This window comes from Neopsephotus bourkii, unplaced genomic scaffold (assembly GCF_033783945.1).
Source record: "Neopsephotus bourkii isolate Nb327-2 ecotype Australia unplaced genomic scaffold, CSIRO-AGI_Nbou_v1 NB_1825, whole genome shotgun sequence".
NCBI classification, from domain to species: Eukaryota; Metazoa; Chordata; class Aves; order Psittaciformes; family Psittacidae; genus Neopsephotus; species Neopsephotus bourkii.
The window spans coordinates 4,566,761-4,592,357 of NW_026902298.1; the positions used below are offsets into that span (position 1 = coordinate 4,566,761).

At 39.4% G+C, this 25,597-nt stretch overlaps 1 protein-coding gene across 1 annotated transcript; it reads right to left on the reverse strand.

Moving 5' to 3' along the window:
* Positions 1-1,972: 1,972 nt before the first annotated feature.
* RAB38 (RAB38, member RAS oncogene family) lies at positions 1,973-23,128 on the reverse strand. The gene is made up of 3 exons (XM_061343831.1): positions 22,751-23,128; positions 14,503-14,783; positions 1,973-3,769 (listed from the first exon to the last, which is right to left on the reverse strand). Exons 1-3 carry the CDS (start codon positions 22,953-22,955, stop codon positions 3,617-3,619), a joined length of 639 nt encoding a protein of 212 aa, XP_061199815.1. The 5' UTR covers positions 22,956-23,128; the 3' UTR covers positions 1,973-3,616.
* Between the last annotated feature and the right edge of the window lie 2,469 nt (positions 23,129-25,597).

Below are 25,597 nucleotides of genomic sequence, written 5' to 3' on the forward strand. Positions count from 1 at the left end.
TCCAAGACATTTATAGTCATGAGATTTTGTTTGTATGGAGCTTTGAAGATGGAAAACGTCATCCTGTCATTCCTGGTGTTGTGGCTGAGCTGGTAAATGAAGCCATGGGGTGGAAATGCTCAACCACCATTTTTCATGAGTCATTTGGGCTCATCCCTCATGCCCCACACCTCACTTGTGGTTCTAGGTGCTGGGACACCCAGAGGGGTGTTTATGGAGAACTAGAATGAGAATGAATTTTAAATCCACTTTGCACTATCTTTCCTCACTTAGAAGGTGATAGCTTCATGTCTTTTATTAATTATTGCAAACAGAATGGGTATATGTTTCATTTTTAAATGGCCATGCAATCAAAATGCCTGGTCCCTAATGACCAGCAAAGAGAACATAACACATCAATATAAAACCAAGGAAATCAAACCTGTTAGAGACTAACACAGTATAACTAAATTTTCCATTTGTTTCTCAAAGGGTATTGGCACAAACTGAGCTCATTAATTCTAAATTAATGCTTTTATTCTGACCTGCCTATGACGACCCCTTCTAAAAAGGCTGTGTTTGCTAGATACCCAGGTGGCATTCACACATTTATTGCATTACAGAAAGAGACTTAACAGATCTTATCTCTTCAGTGCAAATAAAAATGAACATTTAGAATTATGTACCTTTCTAAGGAAGCCTGATTCTTCATGATGTTGTTCTAATTCTCATGGTGTAAATATGTGTGAGTTTAGAATAGATACCTTGTTTAGTCTTTAGCCCAGAAATTGGCCAAATTCTTTCCACTATCTACCAGACGGGAAAACCTGCGCAAGAATTGTGACTGCAGTAAAACTTGACACAGAAAAAAAGGGAAACAGATGATGAGTCCATAGTTTAAAGTACGCTTATACAATACACTGAAAAACAAAGGTCTGTGTGTCCTTGAAGTGTTTTATATCTGTGAGTTTCTTTAGTTACTGCTATACCAGACCTTTAGCTATAGCTCTCAAACATTTGAGGAAGTTACCATTGGGCTTAATGAATATTGGTTAGAAGCCACCAAAGACAAGTGATCTGAAGATAACTGAAACACACTAGCAACTGCTATGTTTGTTGCAAGTTGAGCACAAAATAATTTTGGGGAGAAATGACAACTTCCTCTGCTTCACTTGAGGCATCAGAAAAGCATGGGGTTCAACTCATGAAAACTCATCCCTTTAGAAGCCATCTGAATACCTAGGTGATGTGTTCCCAACAGTGTTGGCTCAAGGTATGAATCAAGTGTTATCCTTAATAAGGCATCCATACAACTTAAGTAATGCTTTAAACTTGAACTAGCTGGTCTGGCACTAGTTCTGTATTGCGGCTTTATTGCTGAGATTATTAAACTAGTAGTATGACATCTGCACAGCCGGTTTCTGTTTCCAGCCGTCTGCAGCTAATCTAATCATTCCATGCAGTCACACGTTGCTTTACAACCTTGACTAGGTTAACTGAGGTGGAATAATTGAAGCTAATTGTTGCAGCACAGACAAGCCCTGGATAGATTTAGAACATTAAGTCATTACAGCACCATGTATTTATGCTAGAGGGCACTCATATTTCATTCTGAGCAGTAACAGAGCTTGGCATTTGTATAACATATATCTTCAAAGCATGGTGCCAACAGTAACTTTCAAGGAGTGCTGTGAGGTAGGTGTGTACATCAATCCCTATTTTCCAGATGAGGAAACTGAGGCAGAAAGGTTAAGTTATTTGACCAAGTTCACAGCAGGAGTTAAAGGATGTTTAACACAAGTGTAAAGGGGTAACACCACGATCAAAACAACTTGAAAATTACTCTCCTTGAAGAAAGCCAGCTCATGATATATATAGACCCTTACATCTACGTGTGTGCACAGATTGATTCCGGATGTGGATTTTTATTTTTAAAACCACAGACCTTGCTTTCTTACTCTAAAATTCCATGCAAAAAATAACCAGTTTAAGGCTTAGCACATGATGTCTGTGTCCCTGGCTGTCCTCTGCAGTGCCTATGTAGTAAAAGCTCATTCAGTGATAGTATCATCAAATAATTTAGGCTGGAAAAGACCTTAAAGGTCATTGAGTCCAACCACAAACCTAACACTGACAAGTAATAGGATGAGCTTCAGAGGCACAAGAAACAATAGGTCTCACAGGATAAGGTCAGCTTGAGGATTTCTAAATCAACACCTATTCACTAGCCTTTGAGAGTTTCACTCCATTGACAACTAAGTGTTCAGTTAAGATTGCACTGATGTCCACAAACACAGGATGTCACAGGATGTCTGCCTCCTCCTCTCCATGTCATTACACATCTTTAAGGAAAGAAGCCCATCTCAGAAGACAGCTCCTGGCACTGAGAGTTCATAGCTTAGGAAGTAAAAGGATGAGTGGGAATAGAAAATGCAAGTTACTTGTCTACACCAGGAGACAGGCAAAGTTTGTCTTGCAGGGGTTTGAGCCAGATATCAAGACTTCTTGTCTAGACACATTTGTCTGAATGACTGCAAATTTTGTGGGATTCTGAATATCAACCACTTCATTTCCACAGAGCAGCTCAACAAATTCTGCACGTATTCCAGGAGTGGTTATTAGGACCATTTAATTTTACTTCCTGCAATCATTCATACAATTGAGTGTTCTAGAAGAAATGTTCTCAGAAAGCAGATACCCTGCTATTAAACACAGATGCATTCCTGAAAAGTTCAGCTGTTACGTTATAGTGTGGATAGTGGATTTTTCCATGAGAATCACCATAATGGAGGGATGCATGCAGGGGCTTAGAGTATACGCATAGTTCAACCACACTGGGACATCTGTGGCATTAAGGATGGAGAGGTAGGAACAAAATGAATGAGTACTTTTCAGAGGAATTACTGGCTTTATAGAATAGATAACCTTTCTGAAGATTCTTAGCTGCTTCACCTTTGAGGCTGTACCCCTGATTCCTTGTCTTGTCACCCCTCACCCTTGACTTGTTCCATTTTGCTTCATCTGAAAACAATGCTAACAACTATGAGAATTTAACTCTTCAGAAAGAGGGAGCAAGTACTGCATCAATCTCAGGAGCTGAGACCTTCTGGAGAACTGAATGACGTGGAAGGTTGCTTCATGTTCAGTTTTGTTACCTTCTTGTTACCTCTTTCTGAACAGCTATATTTTCATTATCGTCATCTTCCTCATATGAAACAAGATCATTGAAGCCTGATGTGTGACAAAACAGTGCAATGATGATGGTTGCCTTGTCAGTGTACTAAGAAGGCAGGCTGGAACACCAATGGACAAGTAGGGTATTGCTGTAGTCACATCACAAAGCTTTCAGAAACCACATTGCAAAGTAATAGGTTTTGATATCACCGGTGGTGCTATCCCACCAGGAAAACACACCATCACCATGAGTCTTATTTGAGCAATAGCCAAGGACAGTCTTGAACAGTTACTATCAATGAACTTAATACATTTTAGCTGTCAAAAAATTGTGGAAAAATTTAAGGATATTCTTGAGAAAATGGCAATCTGCTGATGGACAATGTGGGCAGGCTGGGTACATTGGACAAAGTAGAAATTGTGAATCATAGTTTTTCAGATCTTTTGATAATCTGGAAGTCTCTTAGGATTTGAAGCAAGCTGAACAACTGACAATCTTGGAGGAATTCAAGTGTGGTTTTATAATATCTGGTTCAATAGACTGAACTGGATCACTCTCACTAGCAATTATGTGTTTCACCAGGCATCTGGAAGCTTCATTGATGTTTATATTTTCCTGCATGTGAAAGAGAAAGAGAGGTTGATTAGTCAATATTAATTAGACCAGGCTGCAGATTTCCTGTGCATAATTAAACTTTTCTCTAGGCAACATCATAAGTTTACTTTCCTTAATAAACAGCCTTCAAAAACTGACTGTATTAATAATGCTTACTGTAGTTTTTAAGTTAGTTGGGTTTTATGTATATTATGATTCATATCTCCTTTAAATTATACACAGAGCTCACTTCAAATTACTTCAAACTCTTGGTGATTTGATTGCTTCAATAAACCAAACAAACAAGTGCCAGAGGGATGTTAAAGACGGATGCCTGAAGTAAAGCTCTGGAGTCCATATTTCATTGCATGAATAACAGTTACTCTCATTTTCAAATTATTAATTACCTACTAGCAATCACAGCCATCATCCACCTAATTTTTTAAGCCTTTTCCACAGTTTCAAGAGATTTCTGTATAAAATGCTCACAGTGAAACCCACGATGGGCCAGATTCATTGAATAAATGATACAATTTCAAGTTATTCACAAAACAGTAAAAAGGTTCTATATAATCTGAAGTCCTCACTTATTTTTAGTTGAGGCTGATTTATCTCAAATGTACTGCTTCAGGAGAGATATAACACCACTGGTTTCATTTGTCAGTCAGAAATCCTCACTCTAGGAGTTTAGAAGGAAAGGCAAAGCACGTTTGTCTACTTGTGCCTTACTTCGACGGCACATTTAATCTGCAGCAACCCTTCCTCTGTTTGTAGAATAGGCAGAGCTGAAATAGGCTGATCACAGCTCAGAACAGCATATAAAGTAAGTACTAATACTGAGTAAGGATTTTTTTTCATGATAGCCGCTAACATGTTTGGAATAAAAACTCAGGCTTTCTGCCATAAAAGACACTCTTCCACTTTAACTATTGGCACCGGTTATTTATTTTATGTGATAGGATATAGAAACCTCACTGTAGCTTTAATTTTCTGGGAAATCATATCACATACCCACATTATACACACATAGCAATGCATATAAACATATATGTATATATTTATGTATATATAGACATACTCCTCTTCCTCCATAAACACTATGCTTTTATTTGCTATCTAAGATTACCAAGGTTTCCAAGTTGGATCTGGGGCCTGGTGTACTTAGACCATAAACACCCATGCATAGAATGCCATGAAGTTTACCTTCAGCAAACGCCCAGCAGCAGTTCAACATAACCTGTACAATTTAACATGTGAAACCTTTTTCTGCACATGTATGTTCAAAAACAGTTAGCTGAGATGTTTAATTATGAAATTCAGCTATAAAGGAAAGAAACCAATGTATATGCGTGTGCTTCAGTTGAGGTGATGCAAATATATGATGACAAAAAGCTAAAGTAATGGATTATATGAAGGAGATTTCTAATCCCCTTGAAATCAACAGTAAAGCTCCACAGACTCCATTACCATCCCTTCACACCACAGTAAAGAGCTGAAATCTAGGGATCTAACTGAAAATGTTCATTAGTGCTGAGATTTCTCATGTTTCTTCACCTACACAAGGGACCTTAAATATCTGACCTTTGACCTCTAAATAATATCAGATGGCTGCAAAAAAACAAATGTTCAGACAACTCATTTACGTACTAACCCCTAGAAAGTGCCCAAGAACTAAGAATCAGCTCTGTACGGAGATGTTAAAATGTTACTGCATCACATGGCTTTCTCAGACTAGACAAGAAAATTCCTCAAGCATGCACCAAATCGTTTTTCAGGACACTGTGAAATTTTGTCAGAAGAAATAGACATGAAAAATATCTCCTAGTACTGCTTAGAAAGCTGAAGACAAAACAAGATTGTTAAATGCACAAAACCGTGTTAAAATCTATTGCATTATTTCTTTACTAATGGACTGATATCTACTTTATTTACCCATGTGGTGCTTCCCTCCTGGAATGGCAAAGTGTATTGTTTCAGTAATATCTTAGGGACTATCTGAGATTGTGTCCAAAATGATTAATGTTCAGCTGTATCAACAGAAACCATTTTTGTCAGAGACTTAAGATCAGCATTTTCTATGAGTGAGAAAGGGAGAAAGAACCCTAAACCCCAAAAGCATAAAATGGGTATAGGTGGATATCCCTTATCCCCACTGGTGATGGATGGAAGACCATGTGCCAGACCTGAGATTAAAATTTCAGAAGCAAAAAAAATGATGTTTTACTTCAGCCATAAATCAAACCAAAGTAAAATTGGATCACTAAACCTCTTTTTAAACTTCTGTAGCTTTCTGGGGGAAGAAAGCCAAATTTAAACATGAAAATACTGTTTTGACATGAAAAGTCAAAATATTTGGGTTTGAGAATGTGAAAATTAAAAACCTCTTTTTTCTGCATTGCTCTTTCTTGTTTTTAATTAAATTAGTCACCAAATTTGACCCATATTCCTTATTATGTTAGCTGCATTTTAGGCTGAGTTTGCTGTTTCTCTGGTAGGTGTCTGCTGAGATCTACTGAATATCTGTGAAGTGGAATTAAATAGAGATCATCCCCAGCTTTTTCAGGCCATTCCACCCCAAAAGGATTCTGCTTTCAGTCCATGCCTACCTTCTTCTCTGCCAGGGGCAATTCCTTTAGATGCCCCTGCTGAGGTTTTTGTGACTGAACTCTTCTTCAAGCAACATGTGTGGGTTTGCTACCTAAAGCATTTGCACTCATGAATAAAATTCTACCTTTTGTTCTGTGTTAGAGGAAAGGAATAAACAGACCTGTCCATAGTGTATGTTGGATCAGAGTGGAATTTTCTCATCCTGAACATTTATGTAAACTGTCTAAGCTGAGTGGATGGAAATTTCTGTCAGGTACAGCAGAGCAAGAGAGGAAGGGTGACTCCAGAAGATAGCACAGCTATTTTTGAGCTTGTGTTAGCTCCAGCCTTCTCTCATGGTTCAGATGACAACCGGTATGTGGATGAGAAGTGACATGTTAAGTCATTTGCTGAAAGGAGCCTGTGCTTTTGCCAGCAAAGCAACTCCTACTGTCCCAACTCTATGCCTTGATCACTTCCTTTCTGATGCTGTGTTGCCTTTTGTTACAACCCAAGTCCTCTGGTGCCTATTCCGTGTCCTAGTTCTGGATCAGACATTGCTGTATTCTGGTCTGTCTAATGAAATATTGATTTCTGCACCTCTCCTCCTCCAGTGTGTTTTGCAAAAGAAAAATCAATATTCTGCTAGGCAGTAAAGCAGCCACAGACAGTAGAAGGTGATCTGATATCCAAACACAGACATTCAGAGACCAGATAATTTTAGAGAGCAGGAGGTGTTGAAAGGCAGCCTAGGGAAGGAAGGAGAAAAGTGACAGGTGAATATCCACCCACCAAATACAGAAAAACAAGTAATCAGAGCTTGAGATTGTACAGAGAGGAGCAATCACAGACACCCTACTAGTTGTACTGAAACATGGAAGCAGCCCCAATGACACAGATCAAAAAGATGTCTTTCAGTGGGTCTCTGTGCTGAAATCCCTTAAACGTCATCTCCCTCATGGCTTTTGTTCTACACAAAACACTACAGGAATTGTGATAATTGCTGCAGTTCAGACTTTTTTCTTTTCCCTTGCCTTTCTTTTCCTTTGCCTTTCCTTGTTTTCCCTTGCCTTTTCCCTTGCCTTGAATTCTCTTCCTCTTTTCCTCTTCTTTTCTTCCTCTTTTCCTCTTCCCCTCTTCCTCTTCTTTAGGTCTTACTGAGGGACCTACTCTGTCTCCTTGACAGAGCCACTTCCCAGTGTCAACATGGTTCACAGGTTACCTAGCTCTTGACATGGTACTAGATGCATCTGTAGTAGTGAAGTTTGTTTTCCAGCCTCTTCTAGCTTCACAGTTCTCCTAACACAGGGGAAGGTCTGTCTACCCATACTCCTAAGGCTGCTATTACTCAGCACTGCATCTTTGATGTGTGATTTAGAAGACATCTTTGTTGAACAGCGAAGTGCTGCTATGGCCATTTATCAAATGGAGAAAAAGCAGAGCCCCTGACAGAGGAAACTGCATGACCCAGTACATGGTGGCTAGTTGCAAAGTGGGAGATGGCATATTTGAAGTCTTCTCATGATAAGGTAAGAACACAATAATTCCTTTCCTTCCCAAGGCTTGTGGAAGAGTTTTTACTGCAAGATCAGAAATGATTTTAGCAGAAATGATTTTATTTATCAGAAAGGATTTTACCCATATTAGGGTTCCTTTGTTGCTATCGGTCCTCTCTTCCTGCTTTTCCTCTACTTCTCACATTGGCAGCCTGATTTAGCAGGCTAGCTTTTATGAAACCCGTTCCTGAGCATCTCCCCTTGCACTGTCCCCTGAGGTGTATAACCTGTGTTTGTGACTTCTGTGCCTCAGTAAACCCCAGCACCTGATAGACACTATCACAGTCAGTGATGCAAGAACTATGTTGTGAATCCAGCACTAAGTGGCTTACCCTGCATCAGCCTGAGCCCAGCTCCTGTGATGATGCCTGACTACTAGAGTTGGTCTTTCTCTTGACCTCATCAAGAAGGAATGTAAAAGTGAAAATCAGCACATGCTGCTCTTTATTACAATACAAAGCAAGGCAAAGGAGATAACTCTGAGCAATCTCTGAAAGCCAGAAAGGAACACTGGAAGACACAACTGACATTACAGTTAGCTTTGTAGATCTATCTCCTTAGGATGTATCTTTTTAAAGGGCAATTCCATGGAAAGAATTGCAACTAAGGGCAGGAAAGGACAGTTGCATGATTTAAAACCTTTGAACCTATTGCTATGGGAAATAATGTCATAGATTTGTAATGCAACAATCCACTGAAGGGAAAATAAATACTTTATTGACTCTTCACTAGGGACTATAGTGATAGGACAAGGGGTAACAGGTTCAGACTTAAACAGGGGAAGTTTAGATTATGCCTAAGGAAGAAGTTCTTTACTGTAAGGGGGATTAGGCACTGGAATGGGTTGCCCAAGGAAGTTGCAAATGATCCATCCTGGCAGTGTTCAAGGACAGGTTGTACAGAGCCTTGGGTGACATGGTTTAGTGCGAGGTGTCCCTGCCCATGGCAGGGGGTTGGAACTTGATGACCTTGAGGTCCTTTTCAACCCAAACCATTCTATGATTCTATGATTCCATGAATGTGTCTCAAAGCAGTACACAAGCTCAGCAAGCTTCTTTGCATTCTGATTGCCTTCCCCTTTATCTGTCATCTCTAATGCAGATGCAGAACATTAACATTTAGACCATTCCATTTTAATAGATGAAATGTATCCCTGCAGACTAGACTGATCTCTTAGCTCTTTACAGAAGGAAAAAGGCCTCTGATAGCTTTATGGGCCTTTCTCACTTTCAGATGAAACTTCTTTCTTTGCCATACAGATATATTAGTTTTGTCTGGTTGTTTTCTGGTATAAAAGTGCTCCTTTTCTGCATTTGGGTAGTGTCTTTCTCTGACTGAATCTGATGCTTTTGAGTCTTAGCTTGAAACTCAGGGTGAGGATCAAAGTGTATGCAGGCATAGCTCCCTACTGTGGGCATCTGGGGATGCCTAAGCACTGCTTAAAGTTATGACCTTAGACTATTACTGGAGCTGAAGGGAATCAACTTCCCTTAAGTAAACATTTACAAATTCTGAAATAGTCAGGTATTTTTACGTCTTATTTTTACATTTATTACATCTAATTCCCGTCTTCTGCGTTTTATCTCTACAGTGCACCAAAATGCAGGAGCAAGGAAATGACTTTCAAGATGTTTTAACCTACACTCCCCTGGAGCAAGCAGTCTGAGAGAATGGCTCCTCATGCTCCCTTAGCAGAGCTCCCTAGGAAACTGTCAGCAGTAGAGCTTTATGAAGATGTTGTACTATATTGCTGTGTTGTGTTTCTAGGAAAACACAACCATACAAGTTAAAAGCCATCCAGATGCATAAACATGAAAATCATGGGTGTGAACTTCTGTGGCTGCAATTTTGAAAACAAGGGAATTTCTTGGACTGAATTCTTATGGCTGTTTGGATGTTGTCCAATGAAACTGTTTGAATAGCTGACCTTCCAACCTCAACAATATTATGATTCTGTGAATTTCCAGCTTTTGGCCAGCACAGAATGCCATATTTCATTAAAGTGATAGAGAGCTATAGGACAACTCTAATACTTGTGCGATAATCTGAGTCAACTCCTCTTCTAGTTACAGGAAACAAGTTCTGCAAAGCATTCTGTACAGAGTAACTGTATAGCTGATCTGAAAGCTTCTGCCTTAGGTGTTGGCTTCATTTCTTGGCTCATTGAAGAAGCTGAAATATTTTCTAGAACTCTGTGCAATGAGGTTGGTCAGACTGGGTTGTTTTTGTTTCTGAATGAATTAAAAAGACAGTGTAAGGACCCATACATCCATACCTGAGTCTGGTATTCTCAAATGGATTGCTTTGGTTGGAGCTACCAGATCAGCAGATTAGCTGTAGAGTGTCAGCCTAATTCAAATAAATGTCCAAACCTTGTTTTTATTTATGGAAATCGAAACCACATATCACATTCCTCTACAAGTCTACTGTACAGCTCGGGTTTTTTAAACTTTCATAGTAATTGTCCAGTCAGAAGAACTGGAGAATTCATGACTTAATTTAAACAAGGGCTAGTAAAGTTGGTTTGTTCACAGAGCTCATGGGTAAGACGAGCAGAATTGCTGTCCTTGCTTTGTGGAAGAAGAGGCTGAATCAGAGAAGAGAGTGACTTTCTGAAGGTCATCTGGTAGATCAGTGTCAAAGAGGACTTCTGATGCCTAGCCCAGCATTTGGGTGATATGATGCAGAGTGGACTGCCTATCCGACCAAAAGCTGGGGAAAAGGTACATTATCATCCAGGTTTCTTAGACGAGGAAAGATTCTGTAACTTTTTCCTGGTCCAAATATGATGTGCTCAAATAGGACCTGAAAAACAGAGCATCCAGGCCTTCTGGCAATTTGGACAAAACACGAATGTCTTTTCACCTAATTCTGTATCGCTGACAGCTGAATTACTGCAGAGAAAAGAGGAGCATAATCACAGCACAGCTGTGGTCAGTCGTGAGGTATTTCTGAAGTAGGCATTTTCAACTCCATTTAGTTTTGCCTGACTTGTCTGTTTTGATGCACAAGTTCCGTTTTCATTATGAGGCGATAATAAGCTTGAAATTGCTGCTTTTCTAATCCAAGTCAAAAGCTCACCTCTTTGAACTAGGAATGCTGGTGAAAACAGTTTAAAGCCTTGGAAATGTGAATGGAGCTCTCAGCTACTCTGGCCACATGCTGGATAATTAAATGTGTGGCAGGAAGAAGAAATTTCCTTCCTTTAAAAAAATGAATCTTTCACAATAGTTGTCATCATGAAATTTATTAAAGAATTGACTATTAAGGGTTATTTCATGACAATCTGGGGATAATGTCTTTCAGACTGCATAGTCAAACTAAATATGAGTGTATAAAAGATAACAGGCTCTCCACTGCATATATGGTGATATGCATAACTTGTGACTGCATTGTGCTGTTGCCCAACAAGACCCTTATTTCATGGCAAGCCATCAGAACAAATTCTTCCATCTTTGTAGGGAACACAAGGTTGGAACCAGCTCAGTATTTCATAGAATCATAGAATCATATAATAGTTAGGGTTGGAAAAGACCTTAACATCATTTAGTTCCAACCCCCTGCCATTTCCTTTAGATTAATGTAAGAGTCAAAAATAATACATAAGAATGCATTAGGTGGCTCAAATGCTTAATTCTGAAGTTGTTGACTTGAGAAAAATGGCACCAGGGAATAATATGGTGCTGGGTTTTGGTGTAATCTGCCAGTTCTACAGACAAAAAAATTCAGACCACTGACAGCTTGAACTATGGTACGTAAGCTTCATGATTCTGATTTCTGCAAGACAACCAGAACTAAAAGATGTATTTTTGTCAGTAATCACCTTTGTTTTTCCAAAATGCATAAATCACATTTGGTTTGCTCTGAAGCCTATAACATTTCCAAGCACGTCTCCAGAAAACCTCTGGAGATCTAATTATTCCAGGATACCACCAAAAAAAAAGTTATTACTTATTTGAACTGCTAAAACTGCTAGCTGCAATGTGACGACTTCTCTGCCAGTGTTATTCTCCTTCAGAAAAGAGTTTCTAACCTCAATAGCAAACATAGCTGGGTTTTTATTTTCCCAGGACCTGAGTTCAATTATTGAATATGCCCTAGGCTGAAAGAACACCAGGTACACACAATATCCAGTATTTTAAAATAGCAGTAATAATAACTTTTGTTTAGAAAAAAATAGATTTTAGCTCAGAACATAGACCAAACGGAGAAATTAGTCTGATTTAACTGAATCTCAAAGTTGCTATTCTACCAACTTCAGTGGAATTATTCTTATTCGCATAATTTTAAAGCCAGGAGTCTCCAATTCTGGGTTGAAATCAGGTGTGGGGATTACAGAATAACAGATCCTAAGCCTTAGTCTGTAGCAGAAAAGAAGAATCTGATGAGAAAGTCATGTGTCCTCAGCTCTTATTTTTCCCTTCACAACAGCCTTTGAAGAAAAGTATTGTCATAGCTGGATTTCCTTTTGTTCCTACATGATTGCACTGGTAACCCAAGGGCTGCTTGGGTTTCTGAGATGAATAAAGTAAGAAGAGTCTAGGTATTTCCTTTGCTTAAAATAAATCTAAATCTTAATTCTACGTGGCTTAGAAAAACTTGAAAAACTTTTCCTCCTTTGTGACTATTTTATACTTTACACGTCTTTTATATTTCCATAGTTCTGCCCATCACGGTAAAACCTCTCTGTGACCTTTGAAATTGTTTGTACTTTCATTCCCTGACATGACCTGAAGCGGCTCTTGGCACAATAATTGTGGTTGTTCTTAAGAGGCGGACAGGTGTTTGCTGGGGAAAGATGTATGGAATTCATGATACAGATTCCTTGCTCATAAGCCAAAGAGCAGTAACCCGCTGCATGACTTTGCTAATCTAAACCCAAAATAATGAAACTATAGCCCTCTATACATTGGTCCATCATGTTTCCTTTTGTTCTCTTTGAAAGTCTTTTAGATGCAGACATTTTAAAACAGGTTATTACTCATTTCTCTCTTGTGATTTTTGTCGTGGTTTTGCCCTCATGCTCAAGTTTTTAATGAATTAGAACTCTTCCCCATGTAACGTAGACTCATGTACACATCAGAAATGAGGAAAAAGTAATTCTGACGGAAACAGCCATATACAGTATGATACATCACTGGTGAACTGCATTCCAAATAAACACAACCTGGTACTTCATGTTACTTGTGGCCTGAAAAACAGTTAGACACCTAACATAATATTGGAAAGGGCCAGAATATGTAATCCTTACAGAAATAATAATAGGTTGTTTTGCAATCATTCCCTAACTCTTCACATCTTCTAGTAACATGTAAAAGACCTTGGCCTCTCTCTTAAACCAGAACTACACACTGTCCATAGTAAGAATTAGGTTCATGCAATGCTTTAGGCAGTCTAGGACATTGTTGTAGTCACGTTTTGTTGCTTCTGCTGTTACAAGTGAGATTTCTTTTAAATATTGATGCTTAAATGAGTCAAGACCAGAAGACTAAAATACAAGTATACACTCCAAAGGTTCTTAAGAAGCTTTCATCAAGTGCTTAAGATAAATTAAACACTTGAACGTAGCATTTTGGCTTTCAATCTACTAATAATCTAGGTCAAACCAGAACCAAACGGTTCACATTTAACACATTGAAATGCTCCCCAGAGTTGCTTAATGATGACACCAGCTTTCATAAACACACTATCTATTGAATTGTTGTGTCCAAATCAATATTTCACCTGCCAGATCTCCAAGTCTTGCATGCACTGAGATTATCTGAGACATGTCAAGTGTCATAGGACCACTGTACATTGGGCCTTTATACTCTGAAAGTCCCAGGGCTTTATCTGATTTTTGCCTCATTTTTTTTACAGGCACCCAGGAAATCTGTACCAAGGCAAGGAATTGAACCTCAGAGCAGCTCATTCAACACTTTGACCATTAGTCTTTCCTTCCTTCCCAGATACGTGATTATTTTTTTACATGCTTTTCAGAATGAATGCTTGTAACATTAAGCATTATACAAATGCTGCAACGCTCCTGACTTTGTCTGAAATCTAGCACAGTAAAGCTATTGTATCAAATATGGCAAAGTGTTTACATAAATATTTAGAGAAAATTCACTTCTAATAATTATGAAATATTATTATGAATATAATTCATAAGAGGTAGCTTTTTAGTCTTGCCAAAGGTCATCTTCCTCCCCAGACTTGTGCAGAGTAAGTCATTGACAAAGTTATGTACTTTACTGCTGGCCTATCATATTAGAGCAGCTGCAGTTCAGAATGTTGCACAAAATTCATAAAATCATAAACTCATAGAGTGCTTATGGTTGGAAAGGACCTTAAGGTCATCTAGATCCAACCCCCCTGCTGTGGGCAGGGACACGTCACACTAGATCATGTTGCTCCGAACCCTGTCCAACCTGGTTTTGCAATAAATTTGCTTTGCAATAACAGGCCTAAAAAAAAAAAAATAGAAATGTATTAATTTACAAATTCAACTTTAACCAATTCCACCAAGATTGGGGCTTTGCAAGGTACACCTTTAAACTGAGTGAACTATTTCAAGAACCAAATTCGTCGCACTTGGAGAAACATTTAGAAAGAAATGGAAACGTTTGTTACCTTGGCTGATGTTTCAAACCAGCCCACAAACCCATTATCTTTGCAGAACTGATCCATCTTGATGCCGTTGTTCATAAGAACATCTATTCCCTGGTCACATTTGTTTGCTAAGAGGACTGTCGGCACAGGCTTGCCATTTGGAAGAACCAACTTAGAGTCCAAATCCTCTTTCCATTTTGTCACTGCCTCAAACGTTGCAGGTCTTGTAACATCAAAGACAATAAATGCCCCCATGGCTTCTCTGTAATATACCCTGGTCATGTTTCCAAATCTTTCCTGACCTGTGATAAAGAAAGAAGGAGAGAGAAAAAAATTGCCACCTTGTAAAAATCACTGCTTCCAGTCTAAGTCAATATTTCATATAGCATGTTTTCTAAGAGAACATTACTGAAGGTAGGACTTCATTTTGTAAGTCTCTGGAAAGGTGCTGTTTGCCTGAATAATGACAAGTACTACGCTAAAGTAATTTGTATGAAAATACAACAAAATATAGCATGAAAAAAGAGTTTTAAAGGAAACTCCCAAGGAAAGTTAATAACTTTATGACAAGCTTGAGCTTCAGTGTACAGTTTTATTATGCTGCCAGACTTCTAAGAGTGGATGGTACCAAGGGTCTTGGTGTACATTATAAGACTTTAAACAGGAGTCACAAGAAATCTAGATAACAGTCTGGAAGCTGCTCGATACTACAGTATTTTGTGGGAAACATCTAGCAATTGATCTGCTCATGCAGGAAGAGGATCCTGCATACACTCATGCAAGTGGTAATAATCAACAGTAACATATTCTGAGGCCATACCAGGCATTACAGTCATTATGAATTTACTTTTCATAGCAAACTAAAACACAGAGGTGAGAGAAGTGAATTTAAAGCCTTGCAAATATGGAAAGTGTTCTAAGAAAGAGATGTATTACTGCAGTGAAAAGATCTGGGAGGAGGTGTTTCACATTAGTTCTGTTCAGAAGCTTTATGGTTTCATTTGATGAATTCAAAGCATTTCTTGGAAGTTATTTACAGTGTTTTTGTGAGCTAACAATATATTATTATATTTGAACACAGACGTTTGTAAATGTCTATCATTTTATATGATCAATATAAAAAAGAGCACACTTGGCATCAGGATGTGGGTTTGTTGTACACATGCTGTTTTCATGGAAATTTTGAAACAGCATTTCCAGGAATGGAAATAAATTACACAGAATTTTTCTTTAAGTGAAAAAAACCCATACAATTTCTATTGATGTCTACTGCTGAGCTGTGATCTGAAAAGAAGAATTATAAATTCCTGAAACATCTCACAACAGCAGTCTTAAATACAACTTTAAGAGTTCAACAAAACTCTTGTGTTTATACATATACTTCCATAGCTGACAAAAGGTGTGATGAAATTAAACAGCATTCAGTGGAAACTTGTTTCTAGCCTTATTTTCTCAATGTGCATAATTTTGAGGGTTAGGAAGACAAGATTAGGAGGCTGCCTCTGACCCTAGGAAGGCCACCTGTAGAGGTTTTATCTGGAAATTGTGTTGTCAGATGTGAAGCTGGGTTGAGAACTGAAGACTGCTGATTACTGGGCTTCTAGACCATGTAGTTTTATTTAATGGAAGTAGCACTGAATGCACTTATGGGGTCAACACTCTCTGTTTGTGACGTCTATCTTTGGGTTTATGTTCTAGCTGTTGCAGCAAGGAGAAAGTTATTCACATGACACAGGAACCAAATATTGGTATCTGTCTTCTCCAAGTTAATATTAGGGGTTTTTTTACCTTAAACCAACACTCTGTTCCACTGATAAAGCAAGCTAAAAATGCAAAATTTCTGGGAAATGTGAGTTCATATAGAAAGATCCTTATGGCTGTGTTTTGTTAAAATGTCTTATGATTCCTATCACTGGGCTAATCAGATGAATGGCCAAGTCATGTGCTATTCAATAATCCCCTTGTTGAGCAATTTTCTTTCATCTGCAAGAAGGTGCCTTCAAACAGAAGTTGAGGTCTCTCTTTTGCTTGCAGTAATGCAAGCAGCGACATGTAAAATTAGTTTTTGTTGCATAGCATATTTCACTGATTATACTTCTGCAAAGTTCTTGAAACGCTTACACTGTAGATGAGATGTGGATATTGTAAGAACCAAACTTGGGCCTTACACATATTTATTGGAACAGAGATCTCTAAGATAGGTGGGACATGTCATAGAACAAGAACTCATTTGCAACATAAAATAATTCATCATAAAGTTATTAGAAGAATACAAGAATCCTATGATGCGATCTTCTGGCTCATAGTGGCCCACAAAGTTCTGACGGATAATATGCCACTGATTCCTCCTCCTGCTTTGGCAGATATCTAGGTTTTTCACTGCACAGAAAAAACACTGTGTTTGTAAAAGCAGCTTTATGCAGGGGAACAGGGCTCACCAATTTCCATTACCACTTCAAAGAAAGAGAAAGAAAGAATGAACCTGCGTGCAAACCCTTACTGAACTGGTCTTTCCCCCCCCCATCGGTTCCAATAAAGATATGACCCTACTTGGCATAAAGACTTTAAGCAATTTTGAATGGAAAAAGGTGGTTTGTAAACCCCAGACTTTTATGTCACTTGCATAATGACTTTACTTTTACTTTATTTACATTATAAAAAAAGTGATCTCTAGTGTTTGCATTGTGCTTGGAGACTTAAATACTGTGTCTAAGGACCCGGGAGGAATCTTTTTCCAGAGATTCTCCCTTATGTGAACAAATCCCTATCTATTAGATGAGGCTCCTAAAACTTATTCATATAGCAGAACTACTCATGAAAATGGCAACAGTTTGATGTATTAAAGGTGTCAGAATCTGGCCTTAGGTTTTCAGCAGCACAATGGCTTAAGCAGTAAGTAGGTTAGAAAATAGATCAACCATTAGGCATTCAGTGATATCTTGGAGGCAACATTGAATATTAGGATCTATTTTATTGCAAGAGGGACTGAGGGAGATGGGTTTTGCTTTTCACTGGAAGGGTCAGAAGCTTGTGAAATGTTTGTTTGATCTGGCCTATTGTACTTTACTGCATCCCTTGTAAGGCCACTGGCATCTGGCATCAACTCCCACAAGTCTGATGGCCTTTGCCCACTGAGATGGTGCTTTATGTTGTGATCCATCAGCCCTAATTTAGGTTCCATAAAATTAAGGGGTGGATCTAAGATTAGGGTTCCTTTGTAGTCAGAGACTGCGAAGAGCTCCAGAGGGCATCTTCTCAGCAAGACCAGACATTTAAGAGTGGTCTCATTAGCTTCTTCATGGAGGTATTTAATCTCTGCCCTCAAGCCCCTGGTGAGCCCAGGGTGAGTAGCTTAGGCTCAGATGGTTCAGTACAAGATGCCTAATTATTAAACCAGATGAATTCTACCCCTCTTTGAAGTGAACCCAGTGAGACCGAGGTACCAAAACAACAAGATTTCCATTAAGGGGAAGGGCTCCCTGTCTAAATAGCACCTTCCTGCCCTGCTCTCCTAACCTCAGTGGCACTTCTCTCACAGGGACAGGTAACATTTCATGGGCTTAAAGCAGTCAACAGCTGAATTTTCATAGCTTATTCACCCCACATAAACTTGCCAGCATGAATTGCACAGAAGTCTACTATTTCCACTATCATCTCTGATGAAATTATAAAAACTAATGGTAAAGTGCTAAAACACAGATAATTTCCAGCATTTCTCCCATAGTATCTGAATTATACTGCAATATAAAAATTAATTAAACTGCCTGATGCCCAGTTTTCCAATGGAGTTTGCCACCATCCATTGTCCTAAGAGGAAAAGCTTCTGAGAACCACCATTGCTAGGTAGAGGGGCTTTAGACAGCACTGAGAAGTTGGAAATTGTGGAGAAGATCTAGGCATTTCAATGAACCCTTCACACCTTCTGTTTCAATATAACTTTCAGAATTTTCATCCTTGAATTCAAGTCATTGTCTTTATGGGCTGAAACCTAAGCAAGCCTTAATGTGGTGTTCACCACCCCAGAATGGGGAAAAGCAGGCTGTCAGCAGGATCAGGCCCATGGATCTCACCACAGATCTGTACTGAATAAACCCACCCCAGGCAGAGACTTATTTATGTTTGCAGAACAGTAATTTCAAGGTAACTTAGCCTAGAAATCACCATGACTATCTTATTTATGCATATGTGCTGCAGATGTGCTGTGCTTTGCGTTAGTGAACAGCCCATTTATTCATCCTGGAGCATAACAGAAACTTTGCAACTGCTGAAACATTTATAGAATCATAGGGTTGGAAAGGACCTTAAGATCATTGAGTTCCAACCCCCCTGCCATGGGCAGGGACACCTCACACTAAACCATGTCACCCAAGGCCTCGTCCAACCTGGCCTTGAACACTGCCAGGGATGAAGCATTCACAACCTCCCTGGGCAACCCATTCCAGTGCCTCACCACCCTAACAGGAAAGAATTTCCTCCTTACATACAATCTAAACTTCCCTTGTTTAAATTTTAACCCATTACCCCTTGTCCTACCACTACAGTCCCTAATGAAGAGTCCATATCTGGCCATATCTGTACAAAGTCTGATGCTTCCAGAGGTGAAAGTCACAGGGAAAGGAAATGAAAGTGTTCTGTTACCACTGGCATTGCGTGGATGCCTCCAAACGCTTGGTCCAACTCTTTATGAGATGTGAAACAGCCTTGTAGAGGCAAACCAACGTATACTGGGTATCAATGAATAATCCAGCCCACACACATGCAGCAGGAGGGATAACGACAATGCTGACAGGGCTGTGAAAAAGTAGCAGTGGAAGGGGAAGGCTCTGAAGTGCTGCTCTCTGCCCTCCACTGCACTCACGTTGCTGCTCCCTGCAGTAAATCTGCAGCTAAAGCTGGTCTTCAGTGATCTGAGGGCTCTGTGGACACAAAGCTCAGACAGTAGCACTGAGAGCAGCCTTGCAGAGGAGGGAATAGCAAATACACCCAGATCTGATGCCTGCAGTAGCTGGTTTCTGCAAAAGCAGCTCCAGCCTGCATCTGCAGGGCCACCACACCACAGAGCTCTGTTCAAAATAGGATTAAGAGTTTCTTTTAAAGCTTTGCATCAGTCTGTTCATTAATTTAAAGTATACTCCTACAGAGGCAGCAGGAAAGGTAAGGAAACAAAACCAGTTGACCGAGGACCAAGATTTAAAGATGTATGACCAAGCAGTAGAGGTGATGACACACTTTCACAGGGACATGGACAACAAAACTGAGAATTTGGGACATTCAATGAAACGATTTGGAAGTGCTGTGAGGAACTTAAAGACAAAGTGTATTTTACCATGTATATCTCAACCCGGACACAATAGTGAAAATTCAGTCACCACAAACTTAGGCACTTGAGTGGATCAGACATAAAATCATAGTTTTTAATGCCAGCATCTTGGTACAGAAATTGTAACAGCATAAACCATGAAGCTTTGTCCAGTTATTCCTGTCTAACAACCATAGCTTCAGGAATATATTATCTGTTACAAAAAACATCCAAGTCTTAATGCAGTAGCATGTGATGCAGAACCTACCTGATCCCTGAATTAAATATTCTAATGCTTAGTTCCCTTATCGTTCAGCACTTACGTCTCATCTAAATAAATGTAGTTTCAGCATTCAGCTATTAGATCTTACTATACTTTTGTTTAACAAATAAAAAAATACAGAAAAATACTTTAAAGAAATACAAATTACATTTATCTATGAAATTAGATAGCACCAGATGAACCAAATTTGCTTTTTCTTCTTATGTCTGTAAGGGTAAAAGAGGGTAAACTGTTTGGTCCTACCGCAGCTGGAGTTTGTCACTGCTCCAATTAAGTCACTGTGTATGTACATCCTGCTATTAATGTAGATGAGCTTGACACCAGTTTTACGCAAAACCTTTTTGAGAAGATTATTTCTACATTGTTAGACAATTTACTGCCCACTGACCCACACAGTGAAGTGCACATTACACTTGGTGGTGAGTTCACTGGCTGTATAATGGAGAGGGAGGAGAGGATGCAAGAGCTAAAATGGTAATTGATATATATATATATATATATACATGTACACACTTGCATATAGAAACATGTAAATATTGATACGAGACATTATTGACAGATTTGCAGCATTTGCTTCAATTTAAGATGTCCTGAATGCAAAGCCAATGTCCTTCAACATGGTCAGAGACCAAAACTTTATTTCTTTATCCCCAAAGCTAAACATGGTCTAGAAATGGAGATTCTACCTAAAGAAAAAGGATGTTCTGAGACCAGAGTTTTTACTTTCCTTTCTCTTCTCCTTTCATATTTGTGTTTTCCAAGTGATGATATGTGACCAGGCACAGCCAGGATAAAGCATTTCCATTCCCTCCATATTTCTAAACTGTTTTACTTTGCTTTCATTTTTAAACATCTAATTTTCTCACCAGCCAGATGCCTTATTCAGGGTAACTTCTACGACAGCTCCACAGTGATCTGAATTCAGTGCATTGCTTACAGAACTTATGCTATGTACATCTATCAACAGCTGAAGCTCCTTACACAGAAGTCATTAAAACAGAGACAGCAACTCTTTCTTACTGGCCCCTGTCTTGACCTTCACAGAGATGCTTTGAATTGGGCAATTCATATGAAATTTAGTACTGTGGTGTAATTCTCTCTGTCATGTGTGATAACTCAGAAAGCATGCTAGTCATTCAGTACTACAACTTGGTGTAATTGCTTCTGCAGCCTGACTGAAAGCTACATCATATGATCCGCCAGCACATGATTAGTAGTGTAATACATCCCTGAAACAAGGCATGCAAAATACATTCTTTAAGTCCCCAATGCATTCAGAATCTACCATTAAACAGTCTTTCGCACGCAGAAAACTTCTGGATGTGTATGTATTTATTGTTATAACTGGTGGGCAATAAAAGCAACATTTACTCCATTATTCCAACTCTTAATAAACTGAGCACATATGTATTAAACATCATAAACCCACAAGATTTTACTGATTATAAAAAAGCCAAGGTTATGCATGTTTTGCAGCATTGTTGCATAAGTTTTGGTGCCTTGGTGCCAAATTCAGAGCTCAGACATGAGGCAGCTCAGTGCAGAAGAAAGGCACTCCCTCCGCTCCTAAGAATGCCAGGAATTTTCCCATTTCACTAGTTTTACTCTGTGCCGTTCCAGACTAGATCACTGAACCCACAGCTCAGGCCACAGGCTGGCCCAGTTGCCTAACAGCTGATATAACATTCACCTCTATTCCCTGCTTAACGAATGTAACTTCTTAATTTAATTAAGGTTTTAAAAGACCTTCCTTTTTGCTGTGAGTATTGTGTTACAGCTGGACTTGGATTCCTAAGGTCACTTAAATGAGAAATCATCGCTTAAAGCTTGCAGGAGATGGCATCAAGATAAACTTCTGTTTTGTGGACTGAATCAGAAGTAATTAATTCCTAGTAAGTGGGGTGCCAAAAGATGTCTGGATTTAATTGGAAGCCAAATATAAAAACTCCAAAGCACTGACAGCACCAGTGTTGAAGTCTGGGGGGGTTTAGTTACATAAGCATGCAAGGATAGCTCTATTTCTTTACTCTTTTTCTCCTAACAAAGTCAATGATCTCCGTTTGCTTGGTGTTGGCAGAAGGACAAGTAAACATGAGTAAATAAATTTTAACGACCAGGATTATTGCCAGAGAGAAACACTTCTCTTTTCAAAGCATGTCAGAAGTTGTTTATGTTTCATTGGGCTGAAGAAAGGGAAAGAAAGGAAGAAGGAGGCTGTTTTGAGAAAGGAACTCAGCGATACTTTTTCCTTATTTATTAAACTATAAAAATGATTTCAACCATGTTGTTGAATCCCTCGTCTCTTCCACCAAATAAACACTTGTAACAGGAAATTCTTGTTTCTCTCCCTCCCGTCACAGAGATCTGTAAGTACAATGAGGCAAGCTGAACAGTGGTAGCTGCAGAACAAGTGGGGCATTCGAAGAGGGGTGCCCATGTCCCCACACGTGTCTAGGGGCTTGGGAGGAACATCAGACAGGGCAGGTTTCACCCTGACACCCCTTGTTTGGAGGTCTGCTGGCTTTAGGAAACTCCAAAATGTCCATCTGCCTACAAGGTTCTCTTTCTTCCATCTCTACCCCCTCACCACATAGGCACTGGTAGCTTCCAACTGAAATTAATTTGGGTCTATATTTTGTATTGTCTTTGGATAGGTTATGGGGCAAAGGGTTCTCCTCTGTACTCACCTGCAATATCCCAGAGCTGCAGCCGTACCACAGTCTCAGCATCCCAGCTCAGCACCTTCAAGGCAAAGTCCACCCCGATGGTGGCCCGGTAGTGAGGGGAGAAGTTCTGGTGGACATAACGTTTGATGATGCTGGTCTTGCCCACTCCCAGGTCCCCGATCACCAGCAGCTTGTAGAGGTGCTCCTTCTGATTGTGCTTCTGCATCCTTCCTGTGGCTGCGGCTGCTCCCTGCAAACTGATTGCATGCTCTGCCCAAGGAATCCTGCCAGCCCGAGGGGGAGAGAGGGAGTGAGGAACTGGGGAGGGAAGGAGACCAAGGTAGGTGGAGGCTCTTTCCCTTTGTAAGGAAGCAGGATCACCAGGTCCAGCAGGCAGCTCTGCTGGGAGATGAAGTAAGCAAGGGACTGGGGGATGAAAGTCTCCCAGAAAGTTTTGTGTGATGTGTGTAAAGATCAGCACGAGGTGTGTCTGGGATTAGTCTGGCTCCTAAAGAGCTTGCAAGCAAAATTCATGCAGCAGCCCTGTTCCCTTCTCTGCTGTAAGGACAGGGTTTCTGTTCTGCACCGGTTTTACACGCTGGTTTTTAAAATGTGACAATTTATCACCCTATGCTTGTTTCCAGGCATCCTTAACATGCTTGTCACAGCACAAAAATAAAAGCAGAAATCTCCTTTCAGAAGTTTCACTCCTCCTTTAAAGTGCAAAAGTTACACCAGTGTGGCTTTACCTTTGGATGTGATGTGGTTTTAATCAGTGTAAGTCAGTGTGAATGCAGTTGTATCAATATAAGGAGTGGTTATAGAAATATAAAACATCTGTACTTGTGTCCTCACAAAGAGGGCTGGTTGAATTTAACTTAATCCATTTAAAATCCATGGAATTTAATTACAACAGATGCGTATATTTTAACATAATTGCAGTTGTCTGCCTGCACCTATAAGCATGAATGCAGCACACAGCTTATGCTTTGTTTTTAATTACAATTAGAATCTACAATGCAAACAAAATCCAGATTTATCCCATGACTCTGATAATCAGAAGTTATGAAAGCAGAACAGCATTAGAGCATATGAATGCCAGGGTCTCAACAGTCCTCTGTTTCCCCAAATAAGTGATATCAAACTTGCAAACAATTGAATGCATTTGAGTAAATCATTCCATTGACATGACTGATCCTGTATTTCAAATGAACCCAGGGACACCTCAAATACGCAGCTTATAGTCCATTGCCTATAGGTGTTTGATTCTTTTAACAAGCTTTGATATCAAAACCCCAGAATTGTCACATTCTGTGGAAATGATTTTTACATTTATTGATGATATTGGTAAAATAAAACATGTTTTACACTTACTGAAACATTATTTAATGGAGTTCTTATCCAAATATGCACTGAAAAGGCATTATAAACTTGTCATCTATCCAAAAAGCTGGAATTTAGGAGACAAAGAATTCAGAACACTTGTGTTATGCAATCTTTTATAATCAGTCTTTGAACTCAAACTTTACAGTTTTTATATATGCATACACACAAAGTGGAAATGGGTAATTTGAGAGGAAAATAGTTTTATTTTCCTTGAAACTTTTTTATTTTAGGAAGAGGCTTTTTTTTCAGTAAGATTAATTTTTTTTTTTTCAAAAACCAGCTCTCATCTCTATCATTCTGTTTAGAAAGAAAATTTTAAAGGGCTTACCCTTGTTAGCTACAGACATACAAGACTACAACTAGTTCACTCCAATCAGTTACTATCTTTCCATGACTCAAGCTTATTATTGTTGCTACTGGTAGGGTGCAGTCTGTGAGCCTTACCTTCACAGCACTGTTTTAGGAGAGGATGCAATACCCAATGCACTTCTAAGCACTCACAAATCCCTTTAAAGTTTGATGATTTCCTATTTTAGAGGTTGAAAAAAAGAGAGGCTGAGAGGGTGTAACAATTCAAGAAATGACAAAATGGGTGTTTCTGATGAGATTGAAATTACATCTGATCTTTTATCCTTCTTTGATGATGGCCAATGCTTGGAGAGCAGTGCATGGAAGATCTCTGTGAGCAGGTATTAGGGAACTGGAGATATTAAGCTGTTAGCAAGAGATTGGCCTACACCCAGAAGCATGAGGCTTTACCTCTCTTCCAAAGTTTTTGTTAGCATTAGCTATAATAGCTCTGGATAATCGTGTTACTTGTTCAAGTTTCCAATTCTTCTTGGAACCTGCCTAAATTCTTGGCCCCAGCAGCACCCTGGTACAATGAGCTCCTCAGAGGCTTAACCAAGGTCATCCCCAGATGGCTGAAAGGGCTACAAGGAAGGTATTCAGTGAGGTGCTCAGATACGAGGTGAGAATGTGGAAGGCTTCATTGCATTCAGAGGGATGATTTGTTGAGCTACTCTGAAGCATGGACTGAAGTGTCTTGCTGAGTGGAAGCTGATCCCAGATCTCCCAACTCCATGATGAATTGGCTTTCATAGACACTGTCTGCTGAATGCTCCTAAGGTGAGAGCAGGCTCTTAGACCTTTTTGAAGGACTGCTCCCATGTCCTCAAATATGTGTCTGCACTGGTTTGCCTTCATTGTCATCTATAGCCACCAGAGCAGGGAAGTGTGGATGTATTCCTCATTTGCAGTCATGGGGCAGAAAATCTGGGCTGGTGAAGTCTTAAGTGATCCCTGCAAGACTTGTTTGATGTTACCACCTGATCTCTTCATACACATAACCAGGTTACTGTGACTCTATGATCTGATGTCCAGGGAAGCGCACTCAGCCTGGAGCTGATGCAATGCAACCTGTCAACTGAGACCTCAGTTAAGGGCAGGTAATGTAAACCATATTAGCTTGCATTTACCACC

Coding starts and splice junctions, on each gene's coding strand:
- RAB38 (XM_061343831.1), bottom strand. CDS start 22,955: ATGCAGAAGCACAATCAGAAGGAGCACCTCTACAAGCTGCTGGTGATC. Junction 14,784..22,750: donor GCAGCTCTGGGATATTGCAG/GTGAGTACAGAG, acceptor TCTTTATCACAG/GTCAGGAAAGATTTGGAAAC. Junction 3,770..14,502: donor GGTTTGAAACATCAGCCAAG/GTAACAAACGTT, acceptor TTTCACATGCAG/GAAAATATAAACATCAATGA.